The sequence below is a fragment of the Herpailurus yagouaroundi genome, unplaced genomic scaffold (assembly GCF_014898765.1).
Source record: "Herpailurus yagouaroundi ecotype Mexico unplaced genomic scaffold, PumYag 202, whole genome shotgun sequence".
Lineage (NCBI taxonomy): Eukaryota > Metazoa > Chordata > Mammalia > Carnivora > Felidae > Herpailurus > Herpailurus yagouaroundi.
Genome location: NW_024412433.1, coordinates 3,787,956 through 3,802,726, shown reverse-complemented (window position 1 = coordinate 3,802,726; position 14,771 = coordinate 3,787,956). Strand labels below are relative to the sequence as shown.

At 48.6% G+C, this 14,771-nt stretch overlaps 1 protein-coding gene across 2 annotated transcripts in view; it reads left to right on the top strand.

Annotated features, from left to right (window-relative positions):
* The first annotated feature begins 2,553 nt into the window (after positions 1-2,553).
* COPS8 (COP9 signalosome subunit 8) overlaps positions 2,554-14,771 on the top strand; it is a 14,125-nt gene continuing 1,907 nt past the window's right edge. Inside the window, exons 1-7 of one of the 2 annotated variants that reach the window (XM_040450572.1) lie at positions 2,563-2,739; positions 3,788-3,858; positions 5,175-5,223; positions 6,418-6,550; positions 11,299-11,406; positions 13,387-13,449; positions 14,638-14,685. In XM_040450572.1, coding sequence (XP_040306506.1) covers positions 2,662-2,739; positions 3,788-3,858; positions 5,175-5,223; positions 6,418-6,550; positions 11,299-11,406; positions 13,387-13,449; positions 14,638-14,685 — 550 coding nt within the window. In that variant the 5' untranslated portion in view covers positions 2,563-2,661. Of the gene's footprint in view, positions 2,740-3,787; positions 3,859-5,174; positions 5,224-6,417; positions 6,551-11,298; positions 11,407-13,386; positions 13,450-14,637; positions 14,686-14,771 lie in introns of both variants that reach the window. The other variant, XM_040450574.1, reaches the window with a different exon arrangement.

Genomic DNA, 14,771 nt, shown 5'->3' with positions numbered 1-14,771 from the left:
TGGCATGAGATTGGGGTCTCAGCGTGGGAGCCCATGCTTGCCTTGACATGGGGTCCCTCCCCCCATGCTGGGGGAGAAGCACAGCCCTTGCCACCCCAGAGCCAGCATCCCCAAGATGCAGGGCTTCCTTCCAGGGCCTGCTCTCTTGCCTACTACCAAGTCCTGATCTCTCTCCTGAGGCCCATCTCTTGAACGGACTGCCTTTTACACCAGCCTCCCCTTTCTCTGATCCCTCCACTCCTCCTGTTTATTATTGAAAGTCTGGCCATAAAGACGGGTGCAGAACACACACAGTAACAACTTAAACCTGGATGCCAGCATCACAGCCCTGGAAATCCATCAGCCCTTCCCTGCACTGGGAAGGCCAACGTCTTACCTTTGACCCCGACTGCTCATCCCAGCCCACCGCCAATCCTTCTTCTTTCCCAACACTCTCTTCCTCACCCAACTCCCAGCCTCCAATCCCCAAATGCCTGTACCTGTCTTTTAACGAACAGTGTGTTCCTCTAAACGACACCCCAAATTCTACCGGTAACCTTTGCTCCTATTTCCAAAGCCCACCCCCCACCCTGGGATTTTCTGTTCAGCAAAGAACCATTAATCACAACTTCACTTTTTAGCAGTCCAAAGTACCTGCCAAGGCTTTCACTCATACTTTTCCCTTTAAATGATCAAATCACTGGGTAGTTGATCCCACTGAATCTTTCTCTGCCCAAAATATGTTAGCAGCCGTTATTACATGTTAAAAATTTTTAAATCCTGCTCATCAAATTTATGTCCAATGGTCTTTGAATCATTTTGCCCTCGGTCCTCCTCTTCATGTGCATGTGGTTGATGAAACTTGGTTGCTCTCTTTCTCCAAAAGATCTCTAGTCATGCCATTTGTCTACCTTCCTAATTAACGTTGACAGTTCTTTGGGGTTTGTGGTGATTTTTTTCTTATATTCCATCCAAAGCATTGGTACACACCATCATTTCCACATGGAGAGTGCTGATTCTACAAAAATCATCAGTGAGGCTGTCACTGTTTTGAAATTCCTAGTCCTTTCACCTTTGAGCATGCGTTTGGCAAGTGAAGCTCATTGGGACAGTGAAGCATCTACAGGTGAGCAAAGAGGTGCCGGCAATGTTTCCGTTTCCTGCCCCTTCCATGTAGTGTTCCAAATATCACACAAGTTCCCAGTGGACCCCCAATGGTGGGAGTTTGGTGAGACTCCAAGTGGAATCACAAGGTAAGCACCCTGTGTCTACACTTGAGTGAGCTGCATGCTGATAGCCCCGAGAGGCCACATTTTCCCTTGGAACCTGAACTTTCTGCAAATGTATAACGAAGGCAACGGTGTCCTAAGGGACATGAATGTCCAAGGAACTCGCTTGTGCTGTTTCTTACTCGTATTACGTGCGTGTGATCACGTAAATGTGCTGAAAATGTATGAGCTATGAAATACGGATTGTGTGATTTCTGTCATGCCACACAGGGGTTAAATGCACGTACATCTGAATTTGAAGGTTTTTTTTTTTTTAACGTTTATATATTTTTGAGACAGAGACAGAGCATGAACAGGGGAGGGGCAGAGAGAGAGGGAGACACAGAATCCGAAACAGGCTCCAGGCTCTGAGCTGTCAGCACAGAGCCCGACGCGGGGCTCGAACTCACGGACCGCGAGATCATGACCTGAGCCGAAGTCGGACGCTTAACCGACCTAGCCACCCAGGCGCCCCATGTACATCTGAATTTAAAAGCGGCAGTGCGCAATATAAAGATGGGTGGTGAGATTCATGCTAATAATTTATATTTTTAACTTTTATTTACTTCGAATTATGTTAAACAGCAAAAAAGCACTCTGGAAAGGTGAGATACACTGCAAAGGAAAAAGCTTTACCTTGTATTACCCTAAATGGCACTTCCCCCCCCCCCCCCCCATTTTTTGAACAAGGGTCCTGCATTTTCAGTTTGCTCTGGGCCCACAAATTGTGCAGCCAACCCTACGGCAGGACACCAACGCGAGCCTCTTCCGAGGTGGTCTCGCGAAGGGCACCAGGACGTGTAGGCCAATGAAAACTGCACACGAGCGCGTCGGCTGGCGAGGGACACTGGAGGACACCCGAGGCGGCGGCGGCGGTCTGGGGACGGACCTCCGGGGCCAGACCTCCACGCCCGGTGAGCGGCCCAGCCACGCCGGGTCCTGGGCAGAAGCCCACACCCGACCGGTTTCAGCGCACGCGAGTCTGGGGGTGCAGGAGGGGCGAGAGCCCCGCAGCCGAGCACCCCCCGCACCCGGAGGGGCCGCCCGATCGGCCTTCCTGCCCGGAATCCCCAGGCGCGGCTGGCGCCTCGAAGTACGCATGCGCGTCAGGCCGCCCCGCGGAGACGCCGAGCGGTCCCGGAACCTGCGCGCACCCCTCCCTTCCCGGTCTGGCCGCGCGCTCGGGAAGCGGCTTCGCCGGGCCGGTCCTCCAGAGCAGCGAGAGCGCCGGCCAGAGCGGCGGCGAGCCTGCCCCGCCGCAGCGGCGGCCGACGACGCGCCGGAACCGACGGCGCACCTGCGCCTGGGCGCTCGGCGGCGTCGGCGGCTCGGTACGTCATCGCGGGCGCGACGGCCCGACGGACTGTCTGGGGTCTGCTTTCGGGAAGGTGCCGCGGCGGGACCTGCCGGGAAGATGCCAGTGGCGGTGATGGCGGACAGTGCCTTTAGTTTCAAAAAGTTGCTGGATCAGTGCGAGAACCAGGAGCTCGAGGTAGCCGGTCGCGTCGCGCTGGGAGAAGCCGCGGGGTGTTCCGCGGCCCCGGGGCGGTGCCGGTCTCCAGGGTAACGGGGCCCGCGGGGCTCGCGGCGGGCGTGGGAGCCGCGCGTGGGGAGCTCGGGACGCCGGGGCCTGCTCCGAAGGCTGCGTCTCCCCGAACGGGTCCCCGTCTCCCCGAACGCGCCCGGAGCTTGTGGTGGTTCGTCTTCAGCTGGTGAGCCCGTGAACCCTGTGCATCTTCGCTCCTGACATCCTTCAGGATGCTTCTTGTGTGAACGGGACCAGGCATCTTTCCTGCCCGGGTGGGGGGAGGCGAGGGAGTGTGGATTTCATTAAAGACATTGGTGCAAGCATACACAGACCAAAGAAGAAGTAACGTTTTATTAACTCAGAAAGCCCTTAGTCTCATAACGTTATTACCTAAGTTGACTGTTCTGCCTTCAGTAGGATTGTTGGAAGTTCGGTCATGCAGATGTTAAAGTTCATTGAGCCCCCCACCCCCACCCCCCGGTCACTGAAAAAGCATGTATCACATCAGAATAAAAAGTTAACTAACCAAAGGATACAACAGCCAGAAGCAGCAGCTCACTAGTAGACACTTAATATGTGTTTGCTGAATGCATTAAATTTGAAGGCAGAGAGGAATGTCTTTGTAGCTCAGCTGTGATTTTTTTGTTGTTATCACTCATCACGTAGCCGTTCAACGTGTTTGATACAATGGGTGGTGGAATCCTAGTGCTTTAGGGTTCTCTTGGAATTGGAAACGTTTGTTTCTTTTAAGAGTAACACCACATAAGAATTTGAGAACTGGGAAAGGGATCCCGTTTCAAACACAGAGGCTCAGAAGGAGATAAATCACAGCTGATGGCAGATCTAAAGCTAACACTGTGGTTTTTAGTGTTCCGTACCTTCTCTAAAGCTCTTTCTATGTCTGTAGTACTAAGTGTCAAAAAATAGGCTTACTTTTTAGGTTACTGTTAATAAAATACTTTTTTTAAAAAAGTGTAAGTGTAAATAAGCTTTTCCATTGTTGGCCTTTTAGGCTCCTGGAGGAATCGCTACACCCCCAGTGTATGGTCAGCTCTTGGCTTTATATCTGCTCCATAATGACATGTAAGTACCTTCTACCTGAAGCTGAGAGCAGCCGTGTCCCCAGGAGTTACAGAAATTATTCTTGCGTTGAAGAAGCATCATTAAAACAAGGCGCAAGGAGCTTTATCTTTAATTGTATTACTTAATACACTCATTTCATATAATGAATCATGATTTAAACTATGATTAGGCCGAGTTGTTTTAAAATATACTTGTTTTACAAGTGCGTATATTCTCAGCACCTGGGTGGCTCAGTCGATTGTGTGTCTGACTTCAGCTCAGGTCATCATCTCATGACTCACAGGTTCGAGCCCCGCATTGGGCTCTGTGCTGACAGCTCGGAGCCTGGAGCCTGCTTCCAATTCCGTGTCTCCCTCTCTCTCTCTCTCTGCTCCACCCTGGCTCATGCTCTGTCTCTCTCTCTCTCTCAAAAAAAAAGTTAAAAAAAATATACATATATTCTCTAAAAAACATTCTAATTTGTTATGAGAAACTACAGTGTCTGTAAATTCCTTTAATTCTGTTGTCCTTTTTCGTCTTTAATAAAACTTTCTTAAGATCTCTGTTTACTTCATTTTGCACGTCACCCATAGACCAAGAGAAACCAAAAGGGAAGATTGAGAAAGCCAAGAGGTTTCTTGAAAGGTGTCCTTTTTTCGTTATTCTTAATTCATGTTTATCGAAGAAAAGTCGGAAAGCATAGCGTACAGGAGTCCCTTCTAGTGCTACGAGCCATTGATGATTTCTATTTAAGTGTTGTTTCAAATTCTATTAAAGCTGATTTCGTATCTCTTAGAAAACTCACCTGAGATTTCTATGACCCATACACTGTGTAACTGTCGGTTTCACTCTGTAATCCTGTCATCATACGTGTGTTGTGGTTCAGGTTTCCACACTCTTAAAAACCACCTCGAAGTGTTGGTGGCTCTATGCCCACTGGTGAGAGGAGGGCTCATGGGGAGCACCGTGCACCGTGTTCGTTGTCAGGACGTTCCAGAGCCTTGAAAGTATAGATACTTGTTTATTTTTGTGTGTGTATACCTTATCTACTTAAGTGTTCGTGTGTTTGGTGCACGTTGCCTTAATTTGAGACCCAGCTCGTTCATAAAAAATGCACCCAAAATGGCAGAATGTTACTTTGGTAAAAATATTTCATTTCTTTTTCGCCTGGAAAGCTGCTCTTCCTTCCCCTGGACAAATTTATATAAAAGTCAATTTCATTCTATCTAATACAGAGTACTTTTAAGTCTATTTCTGTGTGTTTGCAGTGAAATCTAGAATATTGAACATTTATTGAGATCATTCTTTTTGTTCTTTCTTGGGGGGATGTAAATTAGGAATAATGCAAGATATCTTTGGAAAAGGATACCACCTGCTATAAAATCGGTAAGTATTCTTTAGTATATGCTACTATTTGAATGTGGTAACATTCATTTAAATGGCAACCTTTTAAAGTTTTTAAGGTTTCTGTTTTCTTTCCTGTGTGGTTCACAGGAGTAGTTACTAAACTGGTATTAAAGTTTAAGAACAGATCTATAAAGTTCTCTAATCAGAAATTTTAATTTCCCTTGGATGGTATAGAAACCTGTACTTAGCTTCTGATTACATTTATTGAGACACTTCTTATAAGTGTCACTTTGCCTGGCAAACAGCTGAGACATTTTAGATAAAGGTTTGGTTTGGATTTTTTTTTTCCCCTTTTGTAACTGATTTATGCAGTTTCCCGTGATGGTATTTCTTTGAAATTGGTGTTGTTGACAAGAATATTCTAAAAATGATTTTCACAGCATTGAAATCTTTTGCTAGTTAGCATTTTAGATTTCTTAGTTTCGATGGGAGATTAGAGGAAGTCGCCTCTTAAAAGTTTCTTCCAAAGTGAAATGAAATACATTTTTAACTTCATGGGATTCACTGTTTCCAGCATAAATGTGAATTGAGTTTTTTAAACAGTCACAGAATGTGACCAAGAATTCACCCGAATTCTTTTATTCATTATTGATATTCAGCAGAAATTCATTTTAGTGTTTCTACCCTCTTTTTCTTCTCCAGACATTCTATTAAGTAAGATTGGTACTTAAGTAATTAAGTAATTATAAATGACACTCATAGTTTCAGTGATGTTAGTGAGAATTCTGTCCTGGGAGAGGCTACAGTGTATGGCATCTTAGATTGGCAGTCTTTATTATTAGCAATTTTGTTATACTTATATCCAAAAAATACGTGTATATATTTTACATGCACACGTATGTGAATATGCTCTATCGTGTATATTATGTATGTGTATATATGAGGTAACAAATATGTTTTTGAAAATGATGTGTAAGAAAATTAATTACCAGGCTTCGTTCTGAAGTATGTTTAGATTATTTCAGCTTTTAATTTTCTATTATAATAAAAATTTGTATAAACCACACAGATAGATTTTACCTTACTGTCCACAGATTTAAAATCCTTTTTGATGGTGGTTGGGCTGAAGAAATCGTTATACCTCTTAAAAGAAATGTTGAATTATGTTTTAAAATACAGTTGCTGGTAAATCTGCAGACTGCATATTCTCAAAGGCCATAATATTTATTGCAGGCGAACTCTGAACTTGGGGGAATTTGGTCAGTAGGACAGAGAATCTGGCAGAGAGATTTCCCTGGGATCTATTCGACCATCAACGCACACCAGTGGTCTGAGACGGTCCAGCCGATCATGGAAGCACTTAGAGGTAGTGTTTCTTTGTGCTTAAAAATTAAATTAGGCCTGTTCTCTAAGTGCTGTAATGTTGAAGTCAGTCAGTGTTTTTTTTTTTTTAAATAGATCTAATTTAAAAAGAAAAAAAAAGTTACTTTCTGCTAGGTGAGTGGGGCAGCTTTCAAAATTCTTTTGGAAGGATTTGCTGTAACCACGTGTCTTCATTGGGTCTTGCTTGAAATTATATCGGCGGCCAAGGGATTCGCTCGCTGTCTCTTTAATTTTTTTTTATTTTTAAAAAAAATTTTTTTTTACAACGTTTATTTATTTTTGGGACAGAGAGAGACAGAGCATGAACGGGGGAGGGGCAGAGAGAGAGGGAGACACAGAATTGGAAACCGGCTCCAAGCTCTGAGCCATCAGCCCAGAGCCCGACACGGGGCTCGAACTCACGGACCGCGAGATCGTGACCTGGCTGAAGTCGGACGCTTAACCGACTGCGCCACCCAGGCGCCCCTCTTTAATTTAATTCTAAATTGAAAGTGCTCTTGTCAGTAGGAAGATTTTTGCTACGAAAATGAAATCTTAGAACACTCTAAGAAGCCCAAGCTGTGGGGTGGTTAAGGTCTTAAACCCCAGGTGTTTGAAAGTGGAGACGATGCTTTGGAGGTTGTCGACCTCAGCCTTTGGTAGGGTTTGTCTTCAGCAGTTCAGTACATAGATGCTCAAATGGTTTTCAGTTGCTTTGAAAGATTACAAGTCCGTGTGACATGGCGCTGAGCCTACGATGCAACTGGACCCTGCCTGTCTGTTCTCCCACCCCGGACACCTGACCGTCTGTCCCAGTCTTGCTGGTTCACTCTTACAGATTCACGAAGCAATCTCTTAATGCGGTTACCTGGTTTCTGTAGGTAACACCTGCCTCCGCTCCCTGCCTGCCTTCTCTGGAGGAGTCAGCGAGCAGGGGTTTTTGAATAACTAACTGCCCATCCCTCTGTCAAGGGGTAGCGCCTTCTCAGGGGAGCAGGAGGTGAAGGTTGCTTCTGAGACAGACCTGATTTCTCTTGGAAAGGCAGAGCCGCATAAGCGTAAAACAGAACAAGGTCAGGGATTGCACAGGAGGCACTTCCTTTAAATATGAAGGAAGTGAGCAGGACCGTAGGCCCGCAGGTGGGAGGGAGGCGTGCGGTACGAGGTCGCCCAGGGACAGCAGGGGCAGGTTCGGATGCTCCCACAGGGAAACCGCCTCAGCTTCTTCGTGTGAGTCCGGAGGAGGCCTCGGTGTGGCGGTGGACTTTCTCGGAGGATCTGGCTCAGTCTTAGGGCCGCGGTGTGAGGGCCCAGGCCGCGTGCCGTGTCCCCACGGTCTGCGGCGGGTTCCTTGGCGGGACCGGGGCTCGGCTCTCCTGTCGCATCAGGCAGACGTCCCCCCTGTGCCTGCGGTGGGTGTTCGGTGTTTCTTCCTGGTGCCGCCTCTGCCCCCGGCCCCACTGCATTAAGTAGGCCTTGAAGGCGTCCGGCAGGCCCCTGCGAGGCTGTGTAGCAGAACGTGGTGGGTTGGAGTCCGCAGCCCTAGTTCTGGAGTTCAGGTCTCGGTGCCGTCACTCGAGTGACCCCTCAGTACCTCATTTTTCTCATTTGTAAAGCGGGATCGTAAATAGTACTTGCCTTGGGGGGTTGTAAGTGAATTAATATGCATAAGCACCTAAGTATACTTACTTAGCACGGATAAGCAGTCTTGTGTTCACCCGCAATATTTTTGGACCTATCCTAAGAATTTTACAAATCCCCAGGTTCACGAACGGTACTGGATTTGCCGTCATAAAATGCAGCCTGGTGAAGGAAGTCTCTTCACAGATTTGAATTACCGCTAAATTTAATATTTTGCATTTTAATGTGTTACAAGCTTTCTGTTTTCTGGATTGTTCTAAGAACAGTGACTTTCTCCAATCTCTCCCTTTTCCGTTCTGAGTTAGTCACAGTCTTAGAAGGTTGAAAAGCATTCAACTAAAGAGAAGCTAGTGAAGGAGCCGGCCTTCTAGTTTTTTAATGGCAACCAGCGGCCGGTGAAGCACCCAGGGGCTCCCTGTGGGCCCTTCCTCCACGGGGCCCAGAGGGAGAGAGTGAGGGACCCACACTCCTGGAGCCACAGGAAAGGGGCTGCCCCCGGGAGCTGTGGCTCCACCAAAGCGAGGCCGGGAGGGCGCGGAGGACACGCATTCACCGGACCTGTGACCCATCCACGAGCAGGCTGTGCGGGTCCCCTGGGCCGTGGTGTCCAGCCCCCCCCCCCCCCCCGAATGGAAGGGCAGAGGTGGATTAGAAAGTGCGGGACCGCTAGCCCAGCCTCTCTCCGTGTCCAGCGCTAGCTGTTGGCGGGTGGGGGTAGATAATGCACACTTGTAGGTGCCGTCCACACGACAGATGAGCTCTCTGTCAGCATCTCCCAGGGCTTCCGCCCGTGCTGAACGGCCGCAAGCATTAGGTGCTGGCTCCGTTTATATTCCACCTTCTCACGTGTGGTTCTAATGCCCGCCCATAGGAGCCGACACATTTCCCAGGTCTTAAGGGTGGCACGGTGACGAGTGGAATGGCCCTGGGTGAAAGCAGCCCGAGGTGTGTGGCCTCTGACCGACCCTGTGGGACCCCGCCTGGCTTTTCGCTTCCTCTGCCAGCCCGCACCCTCTGTGCTGCCCTCCCCTTTGCCAGGCCTGCCTCAGTTTCTCTCCTCTCCGGCTCTCTCCCACACCATCCTTGTTCTCGTCCCCATCTTTCTCCGCTCAGTTCTAAGCATCTGACCAGGGGGCTTGAACTGAAGTTAATATTTTTAAAATATGGTCTGTTTGTTTACCAGGCAGGTATAATTTCTGGTGGACACTTGGATTTCCCTTTCTGTTGTTGCTTGTGGCAGCTCTCTCTTATTGAGTGCCTGTGGCCTTCAGTAGGGAAGGATCCCCCATCTCTGACGCGGGTTCAAGCCCGACATGCGGTCAGGTGCAGAGCCGGCCGGTAGGAGGAAGGAAGGAGCGGGCTGAAGGTGCCGGCGGAGGAGCACGCACGGGCTCAGGGGAGCGGAGAGGATGTCAGGCTCAGTGAGAGGTGGAGGAGCGCGATGGGTGTCAGCAGTTTTTAAGAAGTACGAGAGAACAGGGCCCAAGCCTGGGTCCCGGTGGTAGAGTCAACAGGCGTGTACTTAGCGCACCCTTAGAGAGGGTGGGCACTCTGGGGGCGGTTGGAAAGATAAGAACAGCAGCCCTCCTCCTGTAGGGAGTTAGGGCATAATTGAGGTGATGGGAGCACGGATGAGTGGGGTGAGCAGTGCTGTGCATTTAGAGAAGAGCAGAGATGGCCGTGAACCCGAGCGCTGCAGGCAGAGTTTGTAAACAGACCTAGGAGTCCGAGCGGAAACCACATGACAGCGTGAACCCAAAGGCCGAGACGAGAGAGGTGTGAGGCTCGTCTGGGAGCCGGGGGGCGAAGTGCAAGGGGTGTCTGAGCAGCTTGGTGCAGTCGTCGGGCGATGTCCCAGGAACGGAGAGGATGTCGCTGTGTCGTGGGGCCGTGAGGAACGTACACCCCTGCCTGTTGAATGTGGACAGTAACATGCAGAGTATTTGTCCGCACGCTGACCGCCAGGTGGGGGAGCCCTTGCGTCGCCGAGGCAGCCATGGGTGGAAGCCAGGCTGGCCGGACTGCACCTCCTAACCTGCAACCATCCACTCTTCTCTGCCTCATTTCTGAGACATGGAATGTGGGAATTGAAGCCTGGGGAGGTCCCACCCGTCACCTCCAGGGGAGTGGCGGGGGGGGGGGGGTGTTGCTGGAATTGTTGGCGGCCCCCCTGTTAGGCTCAGCCATTCAGGACTGGACCCTAGGATCTGAGCCCAAATTAAGTCAAGAGTTTAGAGCGGACTTGAAAGTTAGGAAGTGTCAAAGGACAAAACTTCAGCTGAGCAAATCTGCAGACCTAACTGGCATTTCTAAGCAGACCGTGTCGGGCCACATTCCATCTAGCAAGTAGAGGGGACTTGGAGGCTCCGTACACAATGGTAGGAAGGAACTTGGGGCAGGGAAGGTGTTAGCAAAAGAAAAAGAAGGATTGTTTCCATCAGGCCATCTTCCCTTAAGAGTAGAGCAGGGATGGAGAGGGTCCCTGTGGCAGATTAACTCTCCCGAGCCCATCAGAAAATCCCTGATTTACCGGTTAGGATTATTTCTAGCGGAGATTGAAGCCGTGTCAGGTATTAAGTACAGTTTGTTGGCTTGGCGTTTGGGGCCTGTGGTTTTCTTTTGAACAGAAGAGTGCTGTAGTTATACGGTTTGTCTGAAATTCCTAGGTGTGATCCTGTAACAGAGAGCCTCCTAAGAAAGGACAGCTAATTACTGAAGTAGATAATTTCTGCCCCATTCATTCCAGTCTTAAGTTTTTAAGTGGGATTAAAAGAGGTTCAAAAAAATTGTATACCGAGTACATAAACATATTTAAATGAAGTTTTCTTGGAGTTTGGGTCTTCTATTTATTAACTTTTTCCTCCTGGGCCATTTTTATTGTCCCCTGAGAGAGATTTGCTGTCTAAGAGGAAGCACAAGAAGATGATTTGTTTATTCGGCAATACCTGAGCGTGTCTTACATGCCAGGCACGTGGATCTATAAGCGTAGAAACCTTTGGGTTGATCTAGTCTTGCTGATAAATTTGGACAAGGACAGTGACGTAACTTAATTACTAAAAAAGCCAGTTCTCTTGGTTCACTGTGTTGTGTCGCCCTCCACCCCCGCCGTAGATGCCACACGGAGAAGAGCCTTCGCCCTGGTCTCTCAAGCCTACACCTCCATCATCGCCGACGACTTTGCAGCCTTTGTGGGGCTCCCGGTGGAAGAGGCCGTGAAAGGTATGGGGCTTGCTGGTTACTTTCAGCAAAAGCGAAAGTGTAAGTTACTACGGCAGGTATGCTTTTGAGATGTAGGTGGTGTTTGTCCTCTGGGAAGGCGATCTGGAACCCGCACGGTCCCATAGCCACAGCGGGGGCTTGGGCAGGAGGCGGCCTGGAGCCCTACCCCCAGGAGCCCTGCAGTGGCTCCGTGTGAGTGTCCACGTGGCCATGAGGGGAGGTCGTGCGGTTGTGTGTGGACCCATTTTGCGCGGCCGCTGTCACCACCTGATGAGTTAAAGAAACAACGTTTTAGTCTGCAGAGTTTTTGGATTTCTGGGTGTGGATGAGAGATTTCGTGTTCCTGCTCACTTTCAAAGCACTTTTTGCCGGAGGTAGTTAGTGTCACCTTAGAACGAGAGGTCTGCGGAGGACAACTTTGCCGTTGTTGGAAGCGGGCATTTGGCGGTGTCGGTGAGGTGTGCCGTCCTTGCACGTGGCCGTTCTAGCTCTTGCTGGGGGCCTCTTGGATGTTCCCGTGGCCACTTTTTACCCTGGTTCCCAGGGCTGGATCCCCGAATGTTTTCTGCTTTTAGTTCTAAGAGGTTCGATCAAAACCTGAGTTAACGGTGGGCCTGTGAACTGGTGATGTGTCCTCCCAGGCTGATGCCCGGGAAGGGAAGCTCGGAGCCACTGTGCGCTGAGCGTGGGAGGGGCGGGGGGAGGGGAGGTGTGGGAACAGAGTTACTGGAAGACGCTGTCCGAGGGTGAGGAGGAAGGCGCCCGACACAGCCCCGCATCCACTCAGATCACATAAGTTCTCTCGAGCAGTGGGAAACGTTCACGGGCTGTAAGAAAGTAAAGTTGCTTAAGTATGCCGGGAGAGTAGCATTATGTTAATAATTCTGAGCTTAAACTCTGTAATCTCTTTAAATTATCTCTTTTCCTGTGAAAGTCAACATGTTGATATATGTATTTTTTTACGAAAATAATTTTAATTGCCCTCCCAACGCACATTTGGAAACCCCTCCTCGCTGTCTCTCACCAGTACCTCCCCTCCCTTCCGGCCCCCAGACATGCTTTTGCATTTTCATTCCCCAGGTCATCCCCAGACCAGCTCCTCCCTTCGGTGGATCGCTGTAGAATGTTGTACACGCCCCGTAGCATTGTTTTCCCGTGGTTGACATTTTTGAGTCTCCGACCCAAACAGAAACTCCGTTGAGTCCACAGCTCATTCCTAAATTTCCAAAGCCCGCCACAATTTGAGTCACATAGGAGGCAGCTTGATGAGAGCTGTTGTGGCAAACCATGCTGTTACTTACTCACAAACGTTTGTTTTGACTTCTTGAAATTGATCCGTAGCTTATCACATAATAAAGAACATACATACCCCAGAGCCCAGATCCTAAGTGACTGCCTGAGTGTGAGTCCGGGTTCCCTCCTTCCAGCCCCTGCTAACCGTCTGGGCTGGGACGCGTCGGTGGAATTCAGACTTCATTTTCCACGTCAGTTAAGGGTGGCCCTGTGTCCCCCTGTGCAGAGTGATGTGATGATTGCCTGCAGTGACCCCCGTGGAGCAGTGCCCTCTGGCCAGCACCGCGTGTGAGCTGTTGTTTCTGTCGTTGGCAACGTCTTTGTTATTATCGGTGCAGGGACGGCAGGCCGTCCTGTCTGTCCCCCTCAGGTCTGCTTTTAGTCATGCTGACTAGGTTCACGCTTGGAACACACACTTTACGGAAGATGGGTCATCTGTTAAGGGTTGTGTCAGTCTGACAGAGTAAAATGAGGTTGGATACAGGTTTAGAAATATTTAAAAAATAAGCTGACCGGAGGATGTTGTCTCTACCACACTTTTCTAGTAGAAATACACATTACAGGGTAAACTGCACTGGTCACACCTTCCATACGAGTAGTGTCACGGACAGATGGTGGATCTTAAATGTGAAATTATGGGGGTTTCGTGGTCATTTCTTCATCTGTGTGTTTAATACGTGTTTTTAGGTATATTAGAACAAGGATGGCAAGCCGACTCCACCACAAGGATGGTTATGCCCAAAAAGCCAGGTAGGTGGGGCTCCTCATCCGCGGGTGCAGCTCATGACACTGCGCCAGGGTCTTAGGCGTTGGGTTTGGGTAATGTGATGGAAAGTTCTGGACTGACAAAGTGAAAGTGACTCGGGATCAGTACAGATACAGACTGACAGACACTTGTGGTAGAAAGGATCTTAAAGATACCTCGTTTTACCTGAATTTTTGAATGTGTTATTTCTTGTATAAAAGACTATTTTATACGGGCTTTTTATAATCCTTATTACAACTTAGTTTTCACTAGCGTTAATTTCCCATCCTTTTATTTATGGGGCCATTTCTTTCTTTTTCTTTTAATTTTTTTTTAATGTTTATTTTTGAGGGAGAGAGAGAGCGCACAAGTGGGGGAGGGGCGTGGGGGGGGGGGGACACAGAATCGGAAGCAGGCTCCACGCTCCAGGTTGTCAGCACAGAGCCCGACACGGGCCTCGAACTCGTGAACTATGAGATCATGACCTGAGCCGAAGTCGAACGCTTAACTGACCAAGCGACCCAGGATGGGCTACTTCTGTGTTTATCCTTAATATCAAAACTGTTGCTTTTTTTAAAAAATATTTAAAAATATTTTAGAAATATTTTCTCCTTGTACTGTAGACATGTAAACTCTTCTCCGATACAAGACTTTCAGTGGCTTCAGTGTTCACGAAATTAAGCTCTTTGGCTTTCTAAGGCTTAAATTATTTGACCTGGCCTCGCGGTCCCCATCTGAATTGCAGTCCTGCAATCTTCTTCTGAAGTGAGCCGTGCTCATTCCTGCTTGGAGGTCTCTCTTGTGCTTAGCAGGACTGGCCTTTTCTCCCACATCTTTCGAGCCGGCCTTCATGCCCACATCCATACAGCCTTCTACTTCAACCCAAAGTTCCTTCTACCTGCTCTGAATTCCTGTTGTTTAGACATTGTTGACCTGACCGTAAAGAATTACTCAAATTTTGGTGGGTTCTGCCCCGTGAAGGTGCAGGAAGTGGTGAGACATGGTCCCAGCGAGTCTAGATGCTGGAGAAACCGCCATAATAAAAAGAGTCGTGTGATCGAATAGAGCATTATTGTTAACTCTGTTAGAGAAGAATTAAATGGCCATAAGTGCCATCGCATGCATTAAAAAATGATGTGTTCTGTGTGAAAGTTCTTGCCGGCAACTTGTGTAAATTCAGTTGTTACTTTTAGTTGCAGGGGCCCTGGATGTTTCCTTCAACCGGTTTATTCCCCTATCAGGTATGTATCTTTTATGCTCATTTAAAACATGTTTCGTTGTTTGTCGTGTTTCTTTTTTGTCGTGTTTCTTTTTTGTCGTGTTTCTT